General features: G+C 38.3%; 1 protein-coding gene across 6 annotated transcripts in view; it reads left to right on the forward strand.

The window, feature by feature from the left end:
* Positions 1-19,727, forward strand: part of PARD3B (par-3 family cell polarity regulator beta) — a 1,199,064-nt gene that overhangs the window by 652,279 nt on the left and 527,058 nt on the right. For all 6 annotated transcript variants that reach the window (XM_060410277.1, XM_060410276.1, XM_004004847.6 and 3 more), the window contains one exon: positions 18,474-18,659. In XM_060410277.1, the coding sequence (XP_060266260.1) occupies positions 18,474-18,659 (186 nt within the window). The remainder of the gene's footprint in view (positions 1-18,473; positions 18,660-19,727) is intronic.

Here is a 19,727-nt window from a genome sequence, read left to right on the forward strand (position 1 = left end):
ACCACAGCCAGTTCAAAAGAGAATGTGTTCCTTCTTTCCTAAACATGAAATTCAGATACATTTTCCTACAGAACATCCTTAAATACAGTCTATCCAGTGGAATGTAAAATTACTATATACTATTTTGGAGATACCAAGGAGTGAGCAAACCATGCTGGCTAGTTGAAGCCTACACACAGTCTACCAGCGTTTCTTTTGAGAAAAAAAGAAATTGAATTCCAAGAAACAAATTTACAAACAGGCTTATAGCATAAAACCTTTTTTCTAACTAGAAATTGCCTTGTCTGAACCCACTATCACAGTTTATTTAAAGCTTATTTCCATTATACATAGAGAAAAGTGAATGAGCTACAAACACTATTCATTACTGTTTGGGATAATATTCATCCTTAATGGAATAAAAAAAAAATCCCTGGGTTCTGGATTCTTCTATTAGAGAAATATGACTGTGTCAACAATAACAACTTATTGAAAACTCGGCACATATTTTCAGTGTAATTATTAATGCAAGGCACCTTAGTTCCTCTTGGGTACTAGATAGATTTTAAATAAATTATATAAATATTAATGTAATTATTAACTTGATAATTTTATGTGCTATCTCAGCACACAAGAAAATTAAACAAAGATGAAGGTTGCTGTACTTGTTCATGTGCGAGAACATACATAACAGTGACTTATTTCCAGTATTGTAAGGAGATAGAAGTGCACTAGATCGAGCCTTGTCTGCAGCTGCATAACTGAGTATGATTGTAAAATATATGTGTGCAATTTTTCATGTTGGTTAAGTTAATAACATGCCACTATAATTTGTGTACCTCTGAAATAGGAACCAAATCATGTACATCCTAGCTGGAAAGTAAAGGCAAAATGCCTATAAACAAGCTAGAGGCTTATTTTTTTTTTTTTCTTTTTTAAGCCCAGTCTCTGCAGTCAATAGCATTTCAGAGGTTCCTCTTTAACCTGCAGGGTTTCTTCAGAAAAGAATACCGATAGCATGTAAATGTCTTACTTCCTTCACAAACCTTTGAAAACGTAACCCTACGATCGCGTTGCCTCTCACCCTCAGCTCTCAATAGCTCTCGAGGGAGTGGGCACTTCTTATCAGACAGGAGCAGCCCTGCAAGGGCAGCCAGCACATTGAGAGGCCAGGGCAGTGAAGTGGTCAAGGCCACTGGGCAGGTAGTGAAAGGCCTCTCGCTGTGTTAAACAAATGCGGTTTCCTTCCTGTCTTCTGCAGGAGCTAATTTTGTTTTTCACTTCTCTTCTGGTATAAGAACAATAAGGATTCATAAGGCCATTCAGCCTGTGAGGAGATGTGCATTAGATTATCATAAATCCGTAGATAAAAAGTGCAGTGGTCAATGAGAACAGACATTCTTGGATGAAATAAAAGGTTTAATTGAAAGTACTGTCCCAAGGGAGATAGATGATTAAGCGTAGTATTGAGTCGACATTAATTACCATAGACCAGAGCGTGAAGAAAATAAAAGACCATTCTATATATTTTTTTAAGTTCCCAAATCTGTTTCTCTTTAAGAGGACTTAGGAGAGTCTCCTAATAGAACGCTAAGGGGAAAAGGTGAGTTTTTGTTCATACACAGTGTCCTTAGAACACTGTTAAAGTTTCTTAGGAAGTTGCAGCTGAATTCTGTGCTAGTACAAATGGTTTTTGTTCGAAGTCGGAGATCTAGACAGAGTACAAAGTGAACTGATGATGAATAATGGTTAAAATTGATCAATATCTATTATGAGCTATGATACTAGTAAATGATTTGCACTTATTCATAATTATAGAAATTTTTTTGATTCTTTGATTATGTCTCTCAGCTTATTTTTTTTTTAGTAGGTTGGGTTTCTCTTCTACAATGTAACAGAAAAAATAAATAAATAAATTGAAGAGGCCTCTGAACATAAGGTCCCCATTAAACACGAGATGACTCTCTTTGTATCACTAAAATATGGCTGCCTTTATAAATCATGCATATTTGTTTAGCCAATGCCCTACTCTTGATGTGGTTAAAACAATGAGATGAACTCTCCATTCACAGAGACAAAGGCTGGGATCAAGGATTGCCTTAACCAGAAAATAATTGGTCAGGTGTCTCTTTTACCAGTCATTAACGTTTTAGAATTATGACTTTGAGTCTCCCTTTAGGTCAAGTAGAGTATAAAAAATCTTCTGGATTATTCATGCCTAGTGTGCAATGCATTTGAAAGAACAAAGACAGGGAGATACCAAATATATTTTAGTGTTTTACTTGGTGTTTTACACAATGCTGCCAATTTAGTTAAAAAAAAAAAGTTAAAGCAACTTGTTTATTTGCTTTTCAGTTCTATTTAGAACAAATGAATTCACTCAGCAAGAGCATTTAAACTTCTTAGCCAATTGTTTGGGAGTGGACATAGGCACAGTCTTAGTTTAAATGTGAAAAAATTGCTTTTTTAGGGTTAATTTGAACAGGGTAGTTGCCAAATAGTACCAGCTGTCATAATAAAGGAGAAGTGAGTGACAGGTTTACTCCACCCCATATCAAAACTCAAGAGCGGATATGCTGATCAGATGAGCCAAAATAAATGGAAGTTCTTAGAAACATTTGCAAGCTATTTTCTTGCAAAGCTAAGCCCTTCACAGGCATCAAAGTACAAACGGGTCGTGATTAAGCTTAGCACTATTATAGAAATGAGAAAGTGGGATCACTCTGTTGCAGTAGGGATCCCAAATGCACTGCCTAATACTCTAAAATTTCCTATGATGGCAATGGTGATAGTGGTCTATATTACAAAGTATTAGAACTTGAATAGCAGTTTTTAAACTACATTTTAATATTAATGAAAATGTGGCCCATTCAAGCTACAATCGAAGAACTGATGCAGCACTTGTCAGCAATGTTGTTTTACATTCACGGACCCTTATTCTCAGGCGTGCACTGGACTAGTTGCTAATGGCAAAAAAAGAAGTGCAATCGTTCTTGTTCCCCTTGAAGATTTATATAGTAACAAATAAGCATAATATAAAGTGATTAGTGCTATAATTTAATTAGGTAAGGAAATACAGGTGAGGTCTCAGCCACAGAGCAGGTGACAGTTGAGATGGATATGGAGGAGTTTGATGGATAATGTAAGAGTTTTCAGTGTCAAGTGGGGAGGAGAGGAGAGAATGATTTTTAGACAGTGAATCCTACCTAAAAAGTAAGAGAATCTCTTCCTAATATTTAATTAATTAACTTCAGTGCTATGTAACAAACATGTTAGAAAGTTTAGGGCAGAAGTATTAAAACTGTATTTTTATAGATAAGATGCAACACATAGCTAATACTTTTCTTTTTGGCCTTTTAGTGCCGTTATTTCAAGAAGGGCATTATGGCAGACAAGAGGCAACAAATTAACTTATGAAGTCATCCTCTAACAATTATTTTTATACATATGCATTCTATCAGATTTAAACTGGATTTAAACTTGAATTAAATGTAAATCTTGCCTTTCATGAGATTATAGTTGTATACTGGAGTCAAAACAGGCACACAAAGAATTATAAGAATAGAAAGAAAGGAATAGGGGAAAAAAAAAAAAAACAAACAGAAGAATAGGAAGGCCAGTTGTTTCCCCACTGATAGAATCAGAGAAAGAAGAGGCAGCTTATATGCTGAGACATAAAACCTGGGTGTTTGGAAATATCAAGTAAGGGGACTTGATTCCATTTTATCTTTGCAAGAAAATTTCTTTTGAGATGAAAGTAATTCCTACACTATATATATATATATATATATATATATATATGAAATAGATCTGTTTCCCTATGAATGATTTCATTAAGTATCATGAAGTGTAGTTTAGCACTGTCAGGAAAATGCTTAACTTAAAAGATTCATTCACTCTTTATGCTTAGATGATTCATTTTTCCATGTATCAACAAGTAAAAATGGACTTGTGATGGATTAATTTAAAAAAAATTCCGTAGGAATGAACTAAAACTGAGATAGTTCTTGTTTATTCTTTGAAGCATACTTTGTTGGAAAATGAAGATCCATTAGTTCAGGGAAGAAAGAAGTCCTGCTAAACCTACATCTAGGGAAATATTGATTGGAAGTATGCTGAACTTTTAAACTTCTTTTAATTACACACTGATTTTACAGGAATTAAGGCCGTAGAAATTGCTCCCTTACCCTTGGCCTGCTTTCCTGTATATATATAGCAAAGGAGGAGAACATATACGTTAAGGGCAGTATTTGGCAACCCAAACCAGTTACGAGGCCTCTGGGGCCACTTGAAGAGTCCCTCTTAAGAACCTGGCAGAAACAGTGGCAGATGTAAGAGGAGGAGTCTTCCCAGATCTAGACTAGGTACTTCCTCTGTCTTGGAGACATCTCACAGATCCAGAAGCCACTCTGAAGTCCAGACTGTAGGATGACTGTAGGATGCTATCTTAGTCTGGTAGGGATGCTGTAACAGTACCATACCTTGGATGACTTGTAAACAGCAAAAATGTATTTCTCACAGTTCTGGAGGCTGGAAGTCCAAGGTCAGGATGCCCACATGGTCGAGTGAGGGTCCTCTTCTGGGTCACCGTCTTCTTATTGTACCTCTATATGGTAGAAGGGCTAGGGAGCTCCGTGGGGTCTCTTTTATAAAGTCATCAGTCCCACTCAATAGGGTGCCACCTTCATGACCTCATCACCTTCCAAAGGCCCCACCTCTTAAAACTGTCACCTTGTGCATTAGGATTTCAACATATGAAATTTGGAGAGACAAAACATTCGAATAGCAGATGCATATATGTGTCAAACAGAAGATGTGATACCAAAAGAAGAGAAAGACATGATTAACAGTGATATAAACCTGATGATATATCATTAACCCGGGAGGATATCTCCCATGTGTGTGTGTGTGTTTGTGTGTGTGTATGATACATATAATATCATCCAGTTGGTGGATGGGTGTATTGATCTCAATTCTTCACTTCCAAATAGTAGCATTAAATATCTATATTCTGATTATGGTCTCATGATGTGTGGAGAGTATTTTCCAACCTTAGCTTGTAGACTTGCACATATGAATTCATTTGGCCAATGAGATGTCGGTAGATGTTTTGTGGGCAAAGGCCTTAAAGTTAATTTAACTTTCACACTCCTGCCTTTCGTCATATGAGAAACGTGTTTCAGATATGCAGAGGTCTAAAGAAGTTGAGAGATCTGGGGAGCAGACATGTACCTCATCCATAGCTTGGAGGCCAGCCTACCTGAATCCAGCCAAGTTTAGCCAGATACCAGTCAAGGTGAGAGACATGAGCTGGAAATAAATGCTTTACAGTTCATATCACAATTTTGGGATGATTTGTTATGCAATATTTGGGAGGCATCAGCTGACTGATACATTCTTTCACTTTTCCCCATTAACTAACTTCTGGGTAGATTTCCCTCCCTTCTCCCATCAATTTATTTGTAGTAGTGAGGACAGGAAGATATATCTATATTTTAAATTTAATGGGTTTCATACTCTACAGAACCCAGATGACTTCTTATTTTATAGCTATTTTTATCTGAAAATTAATGTTGACAGGATAATTGATTTAATTATTAAGATAAGAGGCAAATTATATGTCTTTATCTACAAATGACATATTATATATATGGTAAGAACATTCTCATTACAACAGCAAACATGTACTGAGAATTTAAAATGGTGTTTCCCACTGAGATTTCTCAATCTCCATTTGGAATTTAGGATTATTTATCATTAATAATATACTAAAAGGGATCGGTTTCCAGCTGGAGTCTCATTAGATGCAACTCAGACCTCAGACAAAAGGGGAGGGTTAAAATGGTTGTATTTCTATTATGTAATTTTCTTATAAGTCTTAACCAACAAATAAACTCTGCCTTCCACAGCCCTTGTGAAAATATTACTTTCTTGAGGTCATGGTGGAACTGTTACTTCATTACAACATGATTTAATAAACATGATCCACTTTGTCTTAAAGTGGAGGAACATCCACTGGATCCTCTAGGGAGAATGTAGGCACCTGAGATATAATCCCTACGTTTAGAATTCTTAAATTGGGAGGAAAGCTTTATTACCTTTGTGCTTAGTCACTCCGTCATGTCCGCTTCTCTGAAACCCCATGGGCTGTAGCCTGCCAGGCTCCTCTGTCCATGGGGATTCTCCAGGCAAGAACACTGGAGTGGATTACTACGCCCTCCTCCAGGGGATCTCCCCCACCCCAGGATCGAGCCAAGATCTCCCACATTGCAGGCGGATTCTTTACCAGCTGAGGGAAAGCCTATCTTTATTAAAAGCATTTGTACCCTAAACAATGACACATAGATTAAGAATGCAGGGTGTAGGTAGAACATTCTTATATATTTACTCTGATAAAAGATTTTATTCGGTGACTTCACAGTTTCTAAGAGCCCAGTGAAAACCACCTATAATTCGTTGTCTTTACACTATCTTCAGAAATCTCCTAATCTCAAACAAATGTAATTTAAAAAAAAAAAGTTTCACATCTGGAAACTAAATGTCATTTATTTCCCTTTTTGGAATAAGGACTCCCTCATTCTAAGAGCTTCAGAATGTACTTGTTGTCCTGCGTCATTTGAAGCCTGTCATGAGACTATGAAGCCTTCCATGAGTCTTTGTTGTTGATGATGGTAATTATGACATATGACACGTACCCAGAATGTGATGCAGCAATAATAGAGCTGGAAGTCTGAACCATGAGCTTGCGTGGCATCTCTAGGACCTTGTTTCTGACCTACAAGATTTCTCTCTGGAACCTTCTCTCTTTTCTGCTCCATTCCTTTCCAGCCTAATCTTCCCTGTGTTCTTTAAGTGTACTCTAGGGAAGTGTACTTTCCTATAATACCCTTCTTGCAAAGGTGTGTTCCATGGTCAAGTAAATTAGGGAATATGTATTAACTTTTAAGAGCACTGAAAAGACCTAGCATAAACCATTTCCTTGGATTTTTCATCATGGAAACTTTTTTTTCCCCTCCTATGCACTGATTGTGCCCTTGTGTATTAGACCTTAGAATGATCCAAGTCTTAGAAGAGATCAGTTTGTCGGTTACTGAAGCAAGCCCTAATTGGACGTGGCCTTGGGCCAGACATCCTCGGGAGGCTCCAATAGCCTGTAGACTGATAGTGTTATGGGGTCAGGGGGCACTTTCAATTCAGTCAATGCCACCCTTTTCCTGAGTGGTGGGCTGGGCTGAGCTGTGGGTGGAACAGGTACCATAACCAGGCATTCACCTCCTGAAGTACTATGTATTTTTATTGATGTTTAGCTTTTGTCCTTGATAGTTGTGTTGTCTTTTAAAGGCATTAAGTGCAGGTAGCCTGGTGTGCAATGTATCTGTGATAGCAAAATCCTATTAGAAGTATGTTACCCAGGAGCCCAGTTTCTTACATGGCTCTACTCCTCTTAGAATCAGGCCCATTCTGCTTCCTTTTAGATCACTAGATTATTACAATCATAACATTTGTTCTTAAATCTTATATTCATATAAAATCATGTATTCTTGTATGTTAGCTCCTGAATTATTGACTGTAAATTACTTTAAATTCTTTAGACTTTTAACAGGAAAGAGTAAATACAAAACAAAAAGGTCGATTGTTTCTGATACACAATAGATACGTGTATATATATGGCTGAGTCCCTTTGCTATCCACCTGAAACTGCCACGTTGTTAACTATATTCTAATATAAAATAAAGTTTTTAAAAATAAAGTATTATTATAAAAAAGATCTATTGTTTCTTGATATTAACAAAGCAACTTCTAGTTTTATAAAACTATGCTATCTGAATTATAAAATATTATTTATATTACATTTCATAACACAAAATATTATTTTTACTTCTTTAATCTATGTCCGAATAGGGAAAAAAACATGATTCCCAGTGTCCTTAAACTGTTACATTTGCTGATCTTTCAAGGATATGTATTGTGAGTAGGAGGAAAACAAGGTTGCTATAGGAATGTTAACTCTGACTTACTTTACTTTTGTTAGTTTTAATCTCTGACTTAGTATTACATTAAGGTACTTTTATATTGAACAAGCAATAAAGAACGGGTATTTTTTTGACATTTGCTTTCTGGCATTAGATGAATCTTTTACTTAAAATTGTTTTTGGATAAGTTCAATCAGAGATCAGCTCTTGATTTCATTTTTCCCCTTCTACCTCCTTTCTGAGGAATGGACTTCAAAAAACATGAAAACGTGTCTCAATTACAAATACTTTGTAGTATTTTCTTCTTGTAGGTCTTTGGTTTAAAATTATTTTGAAATGAATGGATATGTACTTTAAAAGATCACATAAGAACATATATTTTAGATATTGATTACTGAGTTAACTATGTGAATATGATTTAAAATTTTTTCTTTCATTTAAAGTGAAGAGCAGTGTTGCTTATGTGTAGTTTTGTGAAGCTTTACCCTACTTACTGCAACAGTAAGTTACATTTTCCTCTTCTGTATGATTAATATATATTAACATTGAGTTTGGGGTTAATTTCAACCACCTGTAGTATAATTCAGAATTTTTAAAAATTATCTGTTCTATTATCTCTGGTGCTTTTTGGTGATGTGTCAATGTCATTCAGAGGGCAAAAGACTTTAAAAGGTAATCTGTCTACTTGTAAATCACCAAGTTCTTCTGATTTAGCAGCAGTGGTGGGAAAGATCACTATTTATCACAGTGATCATCCTTAGATCACACTTACCTATGCACATGCCAGCTCACGTGGTTGTCATCTTTTTTTGACTCTCTGAAAAGTACAGTCCAAAATAAAGTGCCTCCCAGCTGTTGGAATGAGTCTCTGATCTCCACTCCAGGGCAATATTCACATTTTGAATTCTATATAATCCAATTGGCCAAAAACCTTTCATGCTTATAATAGCTACCTATGCTTTTTTCAGAAGATTAAAATTTTTTAGAAAATGAAGTGTCTTGCAGGTGTCGTGTCCTTTCATTGCTGTGAAAATTTACTTAGCTATAACAAAAGTTTTATCACCTTAAATTCCTTAGAATTTATTTAGGTAAATTTATCGGTGGTTAAGCTAATTATAAAATATCCTGGCAGAATTGCCAGGTCTGGCTTTTCCTATATATATTATATGAAAAAAGTGACTTTTTTTTTTTTCATTTTTTGCCTTAAAGCTCCTTTGTTTGAGTTTTAGGTTTGGGGTAACTGACAAAATGATTGCATGTAAGACATAACTCTTGCATAAAGTAAGCTGCTCTCAACACAGACTAATTACACATTTGGGAGGCAAGGCAAAGACATCCACAACTTGCTCATGCTGAGCTAAGAGCGCAGCATTTAATGAAATGAGGGCCATAAAAGGTTCAGCATGGATGCTTTCAGGTCTGACCTGGGCTTCTGGGAAATTGAACATTGGTTCTGTGGACTGATAGATTCCCCCAGGGTTTGAAAGGCTGGGTTATTACCACTTGTGTGTGTGAATCAAAACTGCTTTGCAGTACAAGAACATTTGTGATTCCAGAGATGGCCCCATTTGGAACACTCTTAAGCTAATAATAAGGATACCTACGTAGTCATCCATCTTCTTGCCTCTCTTTCCTCCTCTCAAGTAATTACTTTTGATATTTGTTTCATAAAAATGGTTGTATATCTGTCAAGATCAGACTGTGTAAATTCCTATTTCCTCTTTGCTGTTGTTAGACTCTACTCCTTTCTGTCAGATAATACTGTGTATGAGACAGAAAGGCACTCTTCCGTTGTTTAGTAACCTTTTAACAGTTATGTTCTGTTTAGACTGGCTATTTCACATTGCAGTGCTGATACATAGTAGATGCTTGATAAAACTGTGTTGATTGACTCTTGTTACTCAGGCCAAGATGGGATAGTCTCATATCTGCATTCCAACTGTGAGAGGGTATCCATTATGCTTAAAAACAGAACAAAATGAGAGAATAGAGAAATAGAAGACGACATGGTTGAATGGGAAGGAGAGGGAAGAGATATATAATTAGAATGATAACAGAACAACATCTGTAAGAACTTGAAGAAAGTTTGTGTAAATGAGAATAAAAGGTTAGTGAAGGCTGGAGATAGGCAGGATAAAGCTACCATTATCTAGTAAATAACCATTAAAATGGCTTATGACAATTAGGAAAGAAAAGCAATTAACATTTTACTCACATTTGGTTCTGTGTTTCATTTCTTTTTAATTAATAAAAATAATGCCTGTATATATCACTGTGGTGTTTTCCAAGTTGAAAACTATGATGCTTTATTGGATTATGAAATTAATGCAGTGGGTTGTGACAATTTTTTAAAAATAATGAAACAGAATAGAAAACATTAGAATGTGTTGCCCTCTTGGTAAGTATTGTATCATGAAATTTTTATTTATCATCAATCATCAAAGAAGCTCAGTCATACCTGACTCTTTGCAACCCCATGGACTGTAGCCTAGCAGGCTCCTTCCTTTATGGGATTCTCCAGGCAAGAGTACTGGAGTGGGTTGCCATTGCCTTCTCCAGGGGATCTTCCCAACCCAGGGATCAAACCCTGGTCTCCCGCATTCCAGGCAGACACTTTAACCTCTGAGCCACCAGGGAAGCGTATATCTGCACACATATATGTATATATGGACAGATAAGGAGATGGACACATAATGTAACTCTGGGTACTTAATCACAGTGCTTCTCAAACTTGGTGAAATGTACAATGAATATCACCATTTGCACTGTTCATTTATGATTTGAGGTGAATGATGCAATTTTAAATCATGCACAGTCCATTCTGCTTTACAGATTGGTAGCTATAACACATCATGCTGCCTTCATTGAGAATATGATGCTGAAGTTGAGCTGGGTTATCATCTCTCCTAGTAGGAAGTATGGCATGAAAAGGGAAATTGGACTAGGTTACTTTAAGGTTTCTTATAACTGTGATACTTTATACTTTTTACAATTATTTTTAATGTCAAAACTAATTTTATAAACACTTAAAGTAATAAAATCCAGAATAATAGGAACCAAATGCGGTGCCAGCAGTTTATTCATTTTCTTATATATAAATATGTATATATAATCCCAGGAATACACATTCACAGATACACATATATACATATACACAGTCATGTACTATTGGACACTTATTCATTTTTATTAATTCAGTCATTCAACAAATACTTATCCAGGGCTGATTTTTGAGTCTGGCATTGTTTTAAGCATCAGTGATTCACTGATGGGGAAAAAAAAAAATAGAGTAGTATTCCTGCATTCAAAAGACACTATCAAAAAATAAAAACATAAGCAAATATATGGTATGTGATAAATGCTATGGAGAAAAAGTAAATCAGGATAATAGACAAAGGTAGGATGGTATTGCCTTAAAATAATTTTAAATGGAGTGATCAGGGAAGGGGCTTCCCTGGGGGTTCAGAAGGTAAAGAACCCACCTGCAATGTAGTAGACCCAGGTTCTACTACAGGTTCTATTCTGGCTACACTCTCCAGTACTCTTACCTGGAGAATCGCATGGACAGAGGAGCCTGGTTGGCTACAGTCCATGAGGTTGCAAAGAGTCAGACATGACTGAGCAATCAAAGAAGACCTCACTAGTAAACTGGCATTTAAACACAAAGTTGAAGGCAGTGAGGGAAGAAAGTCTGTAGGAATCTAAGGAAGGAACATTCAAAGCAGAGGGAGGAGGTGATGCAAAGGATTGAGGGCAGAAGTTAGATAAGGTAACTTAGAGAGTGAGGATGGGAGAGAAAAGTCAGATGATTGATTCTTAGGACACTAGTATTTTGGGAGAACATGAGGAAGAGTCTGCCAAGGGGACTGGAAAGGAGTAGAGAGTGAAGTAGGAGATGAATACTTAAAAGTGGTGTCCTGGAACCAAGGGAAGAAAGTGTTTCAGGACATAGGGCTCGATAAATGAAGTCTCATGCTACTTGGACCAAGTAAGATGAAAACTAAGAATTGACCATCACACTTAACAACCTGATTTCCCAGGCAAGAATACTGGAGTGGCTTGCCATTTTCTTCTCTAGGGGGTCCTCCTGACCCGGGGATTGAACCCACAGCTCCTGCTGCATCTCCTTGCATTGCAGGCAGATTCTTTACTACTATAGGTCATATAAATACCATATCTAGTTTACATGATATTAGTTACATTTGTGTATATGTGCGTGCGTGTGTGTGTGTGTACATGTGTTTCATTAGAGATGTGCTTATAGAGTTACTCTCAGGGGCTTTCCTGGTAGGTTAGTTGGTAAAAAATCTGCGTGCAATGCAGGAGACCTCGGTTTGATTCCTGGGTTGGGAAGATTCGCTGGAAAAGGGATAGGCTACCCACTCCAGTATTCTTGGGCTTCCCTTGTGGCTCAGCTGGTAAAGAATCTGCCCGCAGTGCGTGAGACCTAGGTTTAATCCCTGGGTTGGGAAGCTCCCCTGGAGAAGGGAACAGCTACCCACTCCAGTATTCTGGCCTGGAGAATTCTGTGGACTGCATAGGGTTGCAAGGAGTCGAACACGACTGAGTGACTTTCACTTCACTTCACTTTACTTACAGGCAGTCTACATGATAGTACAACACTACAGCAAATGGTTCTTATCTCTTCATAAATTCCTTTTAAAACCATTTATTGTTTTATAATTTAGAAGTGTCAGAAAACAAAAACATTGTAGAGAAGAAAAAATAGTCCGTATTGCAGTGGAAGAATATAACCAAGTTTTCTTTTAGCAAATAGATGGGGTAGGGGTGAAAGACAGGCGGGTAATAGGTAGATGAGTAGGTGTCTGAATTGTGTATAAATTATATGTTATATATTGAGATGTACTGTATAATAAGCTTTTATATATAATATTATGTCACAGTCTCGCATGATTAAAAGTCTTTGTGTCCACACTATTTTATATAATTCTGTGATTCTTAATAAGTAAAAAAGTATAAAAACATCTTATATATAAGCATATTTAATCTAAAAAATATGACTTGGTAGCTGCATTTTTTCCTCGTAGGTCCTTACATAAGACAAACAGCATGAGGCTCCTATGTCCATGCAATTCTCCAAGCAAGAATTCTGGAGTCGGTAGCCCTCCCTCCCCTTTTCCAGAGAATCTTCCTGACCCAAGGATCGGATCTGGTTCTCACACAATGCAGGCAGATTCTTTACCATCTGAGCCACCAAGGAAGCCCATATATATATATATATATATATATATATTTATTTATTTATTTATTTATTTATTTATTTATTTAAATATATACACACACCAGTAACTCAGTTTTTGTCATTTTATACTGTTTTCCAGAGAAGGCAATGGCACCCCACTCCAGCACTCTTGCCTGGGAAATCCCATGGACGGAGGAGCCTGGTAGGCTGCAGTCCATGGGGTCGCTAAGAGTCGGACACGACTGAGTGACTTCACTTTCACTTTTCACTTTCATTGGAGAAGGAAATGGCAACCCACTCCAGAGTTCTTGTCTGGAGAACGCCAGGGACGGGGGAGCCTGGTGGGCTGCCGTCTATGGGATTGCACAGAGTCGGACATGACTGAAGCGACTTAGCAGCAGCAGCATACTGTTTTCATCCCATGAAGTTCTCATTCCTACCTCTGGAAAATTAGTGCCATATAACCAGAGACATAGCTAAGACATCACAGACTTCCCTAGGAGTTCATTCTGGTCATCTCCAGGGTCGGTCACAAGTCTTTAAGCATGAGACCCAAACGATTGCAGAGACTGTTACTGCCAGCCCTTCCTGGTACTTAGGAACATGTCATCAGGCAGTGCTGTAGTCCCAAATGACTCTATTCCCTGGTTACCTAGAACTTGACTGCATTTGCCAATTGGTGATTCAGGGCACTGATGTTCACCTAAAGGTGATTTTGACCCCTGGGGCCTCACAATAAACTGTGGAAAATTCTGAAAGAGATGGGAATACCAGACCACCTGACCTGCCTCTTGAGAAACCTATAAGCAGGTCAGGAAGCAACAGTTAGAACTGGACATGGAACAACAGACTGGTTCCAAATAGGAAAAGGAGTACGTCAAGGCTGTATATTGTCATCCTGCTTATTTAACTTCTTTGCAGAGTACATCATGAGAAACGCTGGGCTGGAAGAAACACAAGCTGGAATCAAGATTGCCGGGAGAAATATCAAGAACCTCAGATATGCAGATGACACCACCCTTATGGCAGAAAGTGAAGAAGAGCTAAAAAGCCTCTTGATGAAAGTGAAAGAAGGGAGCGAAAAAGTTGGCTTAAAGCTCAACATTCAGAAAATGAAGATCATGGCATCTGGTCCCATCACTTCATGGGAAATAGATGGGGAAACAGTGGAAACAGTGTCAGCCTTTATTTTGGGGGGCTCCAAAATCACTGCAGATGGTGACTGCTGCCATGAAATTAAAAGACGCTTACTCCTTGGAAGAAAAGTTATGACCAACCTAGATAGCATATTCAAAAGCAGGGACATTACTTTGCCGACTAAGGTCCGTCTAGTCAAGGCTATGATTTTTCCTGTGGTTATGTATGGATGTGAGAGTTGGACTGTGAAGAAGGCTGAGTGCTGAAGAATTGATGCTTCTGAACTGTGGTGTTGGAGAAGACTCTTGAGAGTCCCTTGGACTGCAAGGAGATCCAACCAGTCCATTCTGAAGGAGATCAGCCCTGGGATTTCTTTGGAAGGAATGATGCTAAAGCTGAAACTCCAGTACTTTGGCCACCTCATGCGGAGCGTTGACTCATTGGAAAAGACTCTGATGCTGGGAGGGATTGGGGGCAGGAGGAGAAGGGGACGACCGAGGATGAGATGGCTGGATGGCATCACTGACTCGATGGCCCTGAGTCTGAGTGAGCTCCAGGAGTTGGTGATGAGGAGGCCTGGCGTGCTGCGATTCATGGGGTCGCAAAGAGTCGGACTCTCTCGGTTGTCACGACTGGGAAAGGAGATACCACTGGCATTTAATAGGTAGTAGCCAGGGATTCTGATAATATCCTCCTGTGCAGTGCATAGCCCCCGTATGGAGTTATCAGGCCCCAGTCATCAGTGGTGCTGAGGTTAAGAAAGCCTGAGTTGATCCTGTATGGCTGGCCCTGGGCAGGTTCAGAGGCATTAGACCTGGACACAGGCAGTAGGGCATCTGAGCATCCTTCCTGGGCCTGACTCTAGGGACCTCAAGGACTTGGTATCTAGAAACATAGCATCTAGTAACAAAGACAATGAAGTTTACATGATTTCTCTTCCTGTGTCAGCCTATGGATTTTTCCCTTTCTGGAAATTTGTAGGTAGAAAAAGCAAGGGATACACCTGCATGGGCTTCCCTGGTGTTTCAGATGATAAGAAATCTGCCTGCAATGCAGTAGAACTAGGTTCAGTCCCTGGGTCAGGAAGATCCCCTGCAGGAGGGAATGGCAACCCACTGCAGTATTCTTGCCTGGGAAATGCCATGGATAGAGGAGCCTGGTGGGCTACAGTCCATGGGGTCACAAAGAGTAGGACGCAATAGCGAATAACACAGCTGGCACAGTGAGGAAAGAGCTCTTGTCCTAAAGACAGGAAGACAGGGAGAGTCCAGGGTAGGGATGTGCTGCTGCCTTTGGGCTCATGCTCTCCCTCACTAAGGGCCTTCATTCCTCTGCCCATCCTGCTATAAAGTGCTGTGGTCTTCCCTGGTAGCTCAGTCAGTAAAGAAACTTCCTGCAGTGCAGGAGACCTCGGTTCAGTCCCTGGGTTGGGAAGATCCCCTGGAGAAGGGAATGGCAAACCACTCCAGTATCCTTGCCTGGAGAACCCCGTGAACAGAGTAGCTTGGCGGGCTACAGCCCATGAGGTCGCAAGAGTTGGACACGACTTAGTGACAAAACCACCACCACCACAAAGTGTTGTATGGCAAGATTTGAGTTTAATTGTAAGAGATACTAGTCGAACCAGTGTTATCAGAGGCATTCAGCATATTGATTTTTTTTTTTTTTGGTACATTAGATAAAGGGAACTTTTATTTCTAACAGAGGAAATGGCTGTGTTAACTACTATAATGGCTTCCCTCAGCATTGAGAAGTTTGCTATTATTAGAGACCAATAATTATGACTTGCATTTCATACAACATAAGAAAGATATGAAGCGTAAGTGTAGTTGAGTGGAGAGTATGAGACTGAATGGCGTCTTACTGCCATTGTAGAAATATATCTTGGGATTCCATGTGGCTGGGTCTAGTCACAGTGGCCTGCAGACGCTGAGAAATTTACATCAGCTAAGAGTCTATCACAGGCACCATACTGCCTGGACTCCACAAAGTTCCAACATGGATAGGTCTTTTGAACTATAAGCTTGATACTTATATATTGCATACCTCCGTTTCCTCATCTGTAAAATGGGCCTCGCAATAAACCTCACAGGATTGTTCTGGAGAGAAAGTGTATTGCTGTGTGTAAAGCACTTGGCACAGAACCACTCAAACATTTTTAGCCACTAGGTTGTTTTTATAGTTATAATTCCAGCTCTCAGACATCAGAGACTTTAAAAGAATAAATTGTTTCACATGAAGAGATAACCGTAATACCACCTAATTTCTGTTTTGTTTTTACCACTTATGTAATAAATGAAAGGCATTAGTACAGAGTGGCCCTCAGTCTTACTGCGAATGAAATACAATCACCAAAAGAAAGCTGATTATAGAATAGAGTGGTTTGAAGTTGTTACTCAAGTGAAACTTTTCCTCATGTCACTTTTTGGCTCGATGAAAACCAGAGAAACTCTCTAGTTTTTCTCTAAAACAGTGTTCACAGACTTCTAGTGAGAAGCCGTTCTTTAATTTATACTTTAATTCAGCAAAACTTGATTAGATTGAAATTAACCAAATTCCAGAGAGACCTGTATACATAAATGATTTTGAAAATGTTATGGATTCTAAACTGGACATTTTGGGAGGCACAGATAAAGGCTAATAGTTTACATTTAGTATTTAACTCTGGCATTCCAATGGAAAAAAGACAGTTACTTGGTACTGAATAATGGGATTTGGGTTTTTTTTTTTTTTTAGATAATTAATATAATGAGTTAGTTAAAAGATCTAACTTGTAATAGGTTTATCAAATTAAACAATAAAGTTTCATTTCTTGGAAACTACCCATTGTCAAAATCTTAATAGTTAACTTCATTTACAATGAAATTAAATGAACAAACTATTTCTCTAAAGCTAGACATGGGATTTCTCTTCATTGGGAGGAGTTAGAGATGTCATGTCTGTAGATCTGGCTATGATCAGACCTCTTAATCCTGTTTTAATTGTGGGTTCTTTGCTACTTCTGATTTTATAGTTGTTATTTTGTGACTGACATTCAGACATTCATGGTAATTTTTAAAATATATAATTCTACATAAGCATCCCTCAAAGTGACCTTAAGATGAGAGTCTCTAAACATAATTATAGAGAGTAAGGAACTACCGACCTAGAATGAGTTGATGGTTTCCAGGGCTATCTCATTTTCAGATTTTTCATTTAAACGCTGGGGCAGAGTTTGCTATTTCTGCAAGCTTGGGAGGAATGCAGAAGGAGGCCCTGTACTCTTTGTCATGTGGACAGCACTTTTCTATCCCTACTCTTGTATATTTGAAAACACTATGGACCAAGTATGATAAAGTGTGTGTTTCTCTCTGGAGACCTGACCCCTGATTATGCCTTTTGCCACCATACTGTGTGTGTGTGTGTGTGTGTGTGTGTGTGTGTGTGCGCGTGTGTGTGTGTATTTTAGAATGGCTAGGCTTGTGGCTGGGTGTCACTTGTCAAAGAGAACATGGATATTTCTGTGCATTATCATTTTTGTTTAGGTTCCAAAACCAGATGCCAACAAGTTATTTTATCCAAAGAAGCAAGCTTAAGGCATGAGTTTTGACAAAGTGAAATTCAATTCAGTGATATCTATTAAGAATCACATCTTGAACTTTAACATTTTTTTCAGTGCTCTATGTCTTATTGACAAGCTCTATCAATAGGATTGCTTCCATGGTAAATGATATGTTTTAAATTTTATAAGCCAAATAGTCCCCTGAATTGTAGCAGGTTTCTACACTAAGCTCTTGTTTCTTCATCTGTAAAATGAAGGTACTGAGATTACATTATCTCTAATGTCTATTCTAATACTTAAGATTCCCTGGGTAATATCCAGTCTCTTTGATTATTGAGAATATTCTACTGAATTTCCAAATACTTTTGGAATGTTTCACATTGCCTTGACCAGAGATCCTGTCTGTCGACCATCACCAAATAATTATTCCCAAGAATTATCTTCTCCACTCCATCCATGTGATGGAGGCTCCTGCAGAGAGAGAAGACTGCCCTTTGTCTACTGGGGCCAGGATTACAGCTGTTAAGCAGAGACCCAGTCATCTTGGCCAGCTGCATCTGTGTTTGACCATCTGAGAATGTGAATATTGATATTCAGCTGCTTTCTCCTCCTTCATTCTTTTCGTGTATACTTCCAACAGAAAGGAGAACCTGACTGTTGTGCATTCTCCCTGGAAACAACTGAGCAACTTACCTTTGAGATCCCATTGAATGATTCCGGTTCTGCTGGTCTTGGAGTGAGCTTGAAAGGGAACAAATCTCGAGAAACTGGAACAGACTTGGGGATTTTTATCAAGTCCATCATCCACGGAGGTGCTGCTTTTAAGGTAGGTAGGAATGCTGTTTGCCCATCAGTGTAAAGATACTTAGAAACATTAACTGTTTTGCTTAGGGACTCGATAAAGAAAATTTCTGAAGGCTTGAGACCACTGAGGCTTTCTTGCCAGATTCAGGAAATGTATATGTGAACAGATCTGGGTAACAGTTTGTTTTCATACTTTATATTATTTTTATTACTGTTAGGATTCTTTTGAATTTATAACCTAACAAAATTGAACCTAACAATACACAATTAGAAAAGCAAAACTGAAAGCTAGTCAATATCAAAGCAACAAATAAGAAACTCTATTCCTTGCGCTTGCAAGAATGAAAGCTCAGTGGAGTCTGAGAGAAAGTAGCGTAAATTAAAGGTCATTTATCACATTTTATACACTAGAAGATCCATGTTGCTGGGGATGCATATTTGCCTTTGAACTTAGAGAAGCTTATAAATTTCCAGATAAAAAGAGAAGAATATGATTCTGCCCTTTCATACTGGGGTGGGCAACATGAACATAACTGTTACCATAATTTAATGGTTAACTAGATTTGCCTGAGTTCAAATGCAACCCTACCACCATATGCTCCAACTAGTGCTCCATTAATAATAATACCTGGCATATAGGGTTCTAAGGATTGAATAAAGTAATACACACAATGTGTTCAATGCAGTTAAATGATTACAGAGAGAGGGAAAACAAGCTTGTTCTTATTGTCAGCAACCCTGACCATCATCTTTATCATCTCATGCCATGCCGAGACTTCCTGAGCTTAAATCATGCCTTCATTGCTCTCACCCCTCAGTGAATGCAGGCAAGTCAATTGTCTTTAACGTGCCTCAGTTTCCCCATATATAAAATGAATAAAATTAGTAGTGCCTGCCCCCGGCACTCTTGTGAATACAAAAAGAGACACTGGGTATAAACTGCCTAGCACCATGCCTGTGATAAACTGCGAATAAATGGTAGCCACTTAAAAATCATCTTGATATTACTCACGTGTGCCCTCTCCCACTCAAAAGCCAAGAAGGCATAATTGGAGTTTATAAGAGCCCCCCTGGTCCTAGGATCCTGGCT

The sequence above is a fragment of the Ovis aries genome, chromosome 2 (assembly GCF_016772045.2).
Source record: "Ovis aries strain OAR_USU_Benz2616 breed Rambouillet chromosome 2, ARS-UI_Ramb_v3.0, whole genome shotgun sequence".
Taxonomy (NCBI): domain Eukaryota; kingdom Metazoa; phylum Chordata; class Mammalia; order Artiodactyla; family Bovidae; genus Ovis; species Ovis aries.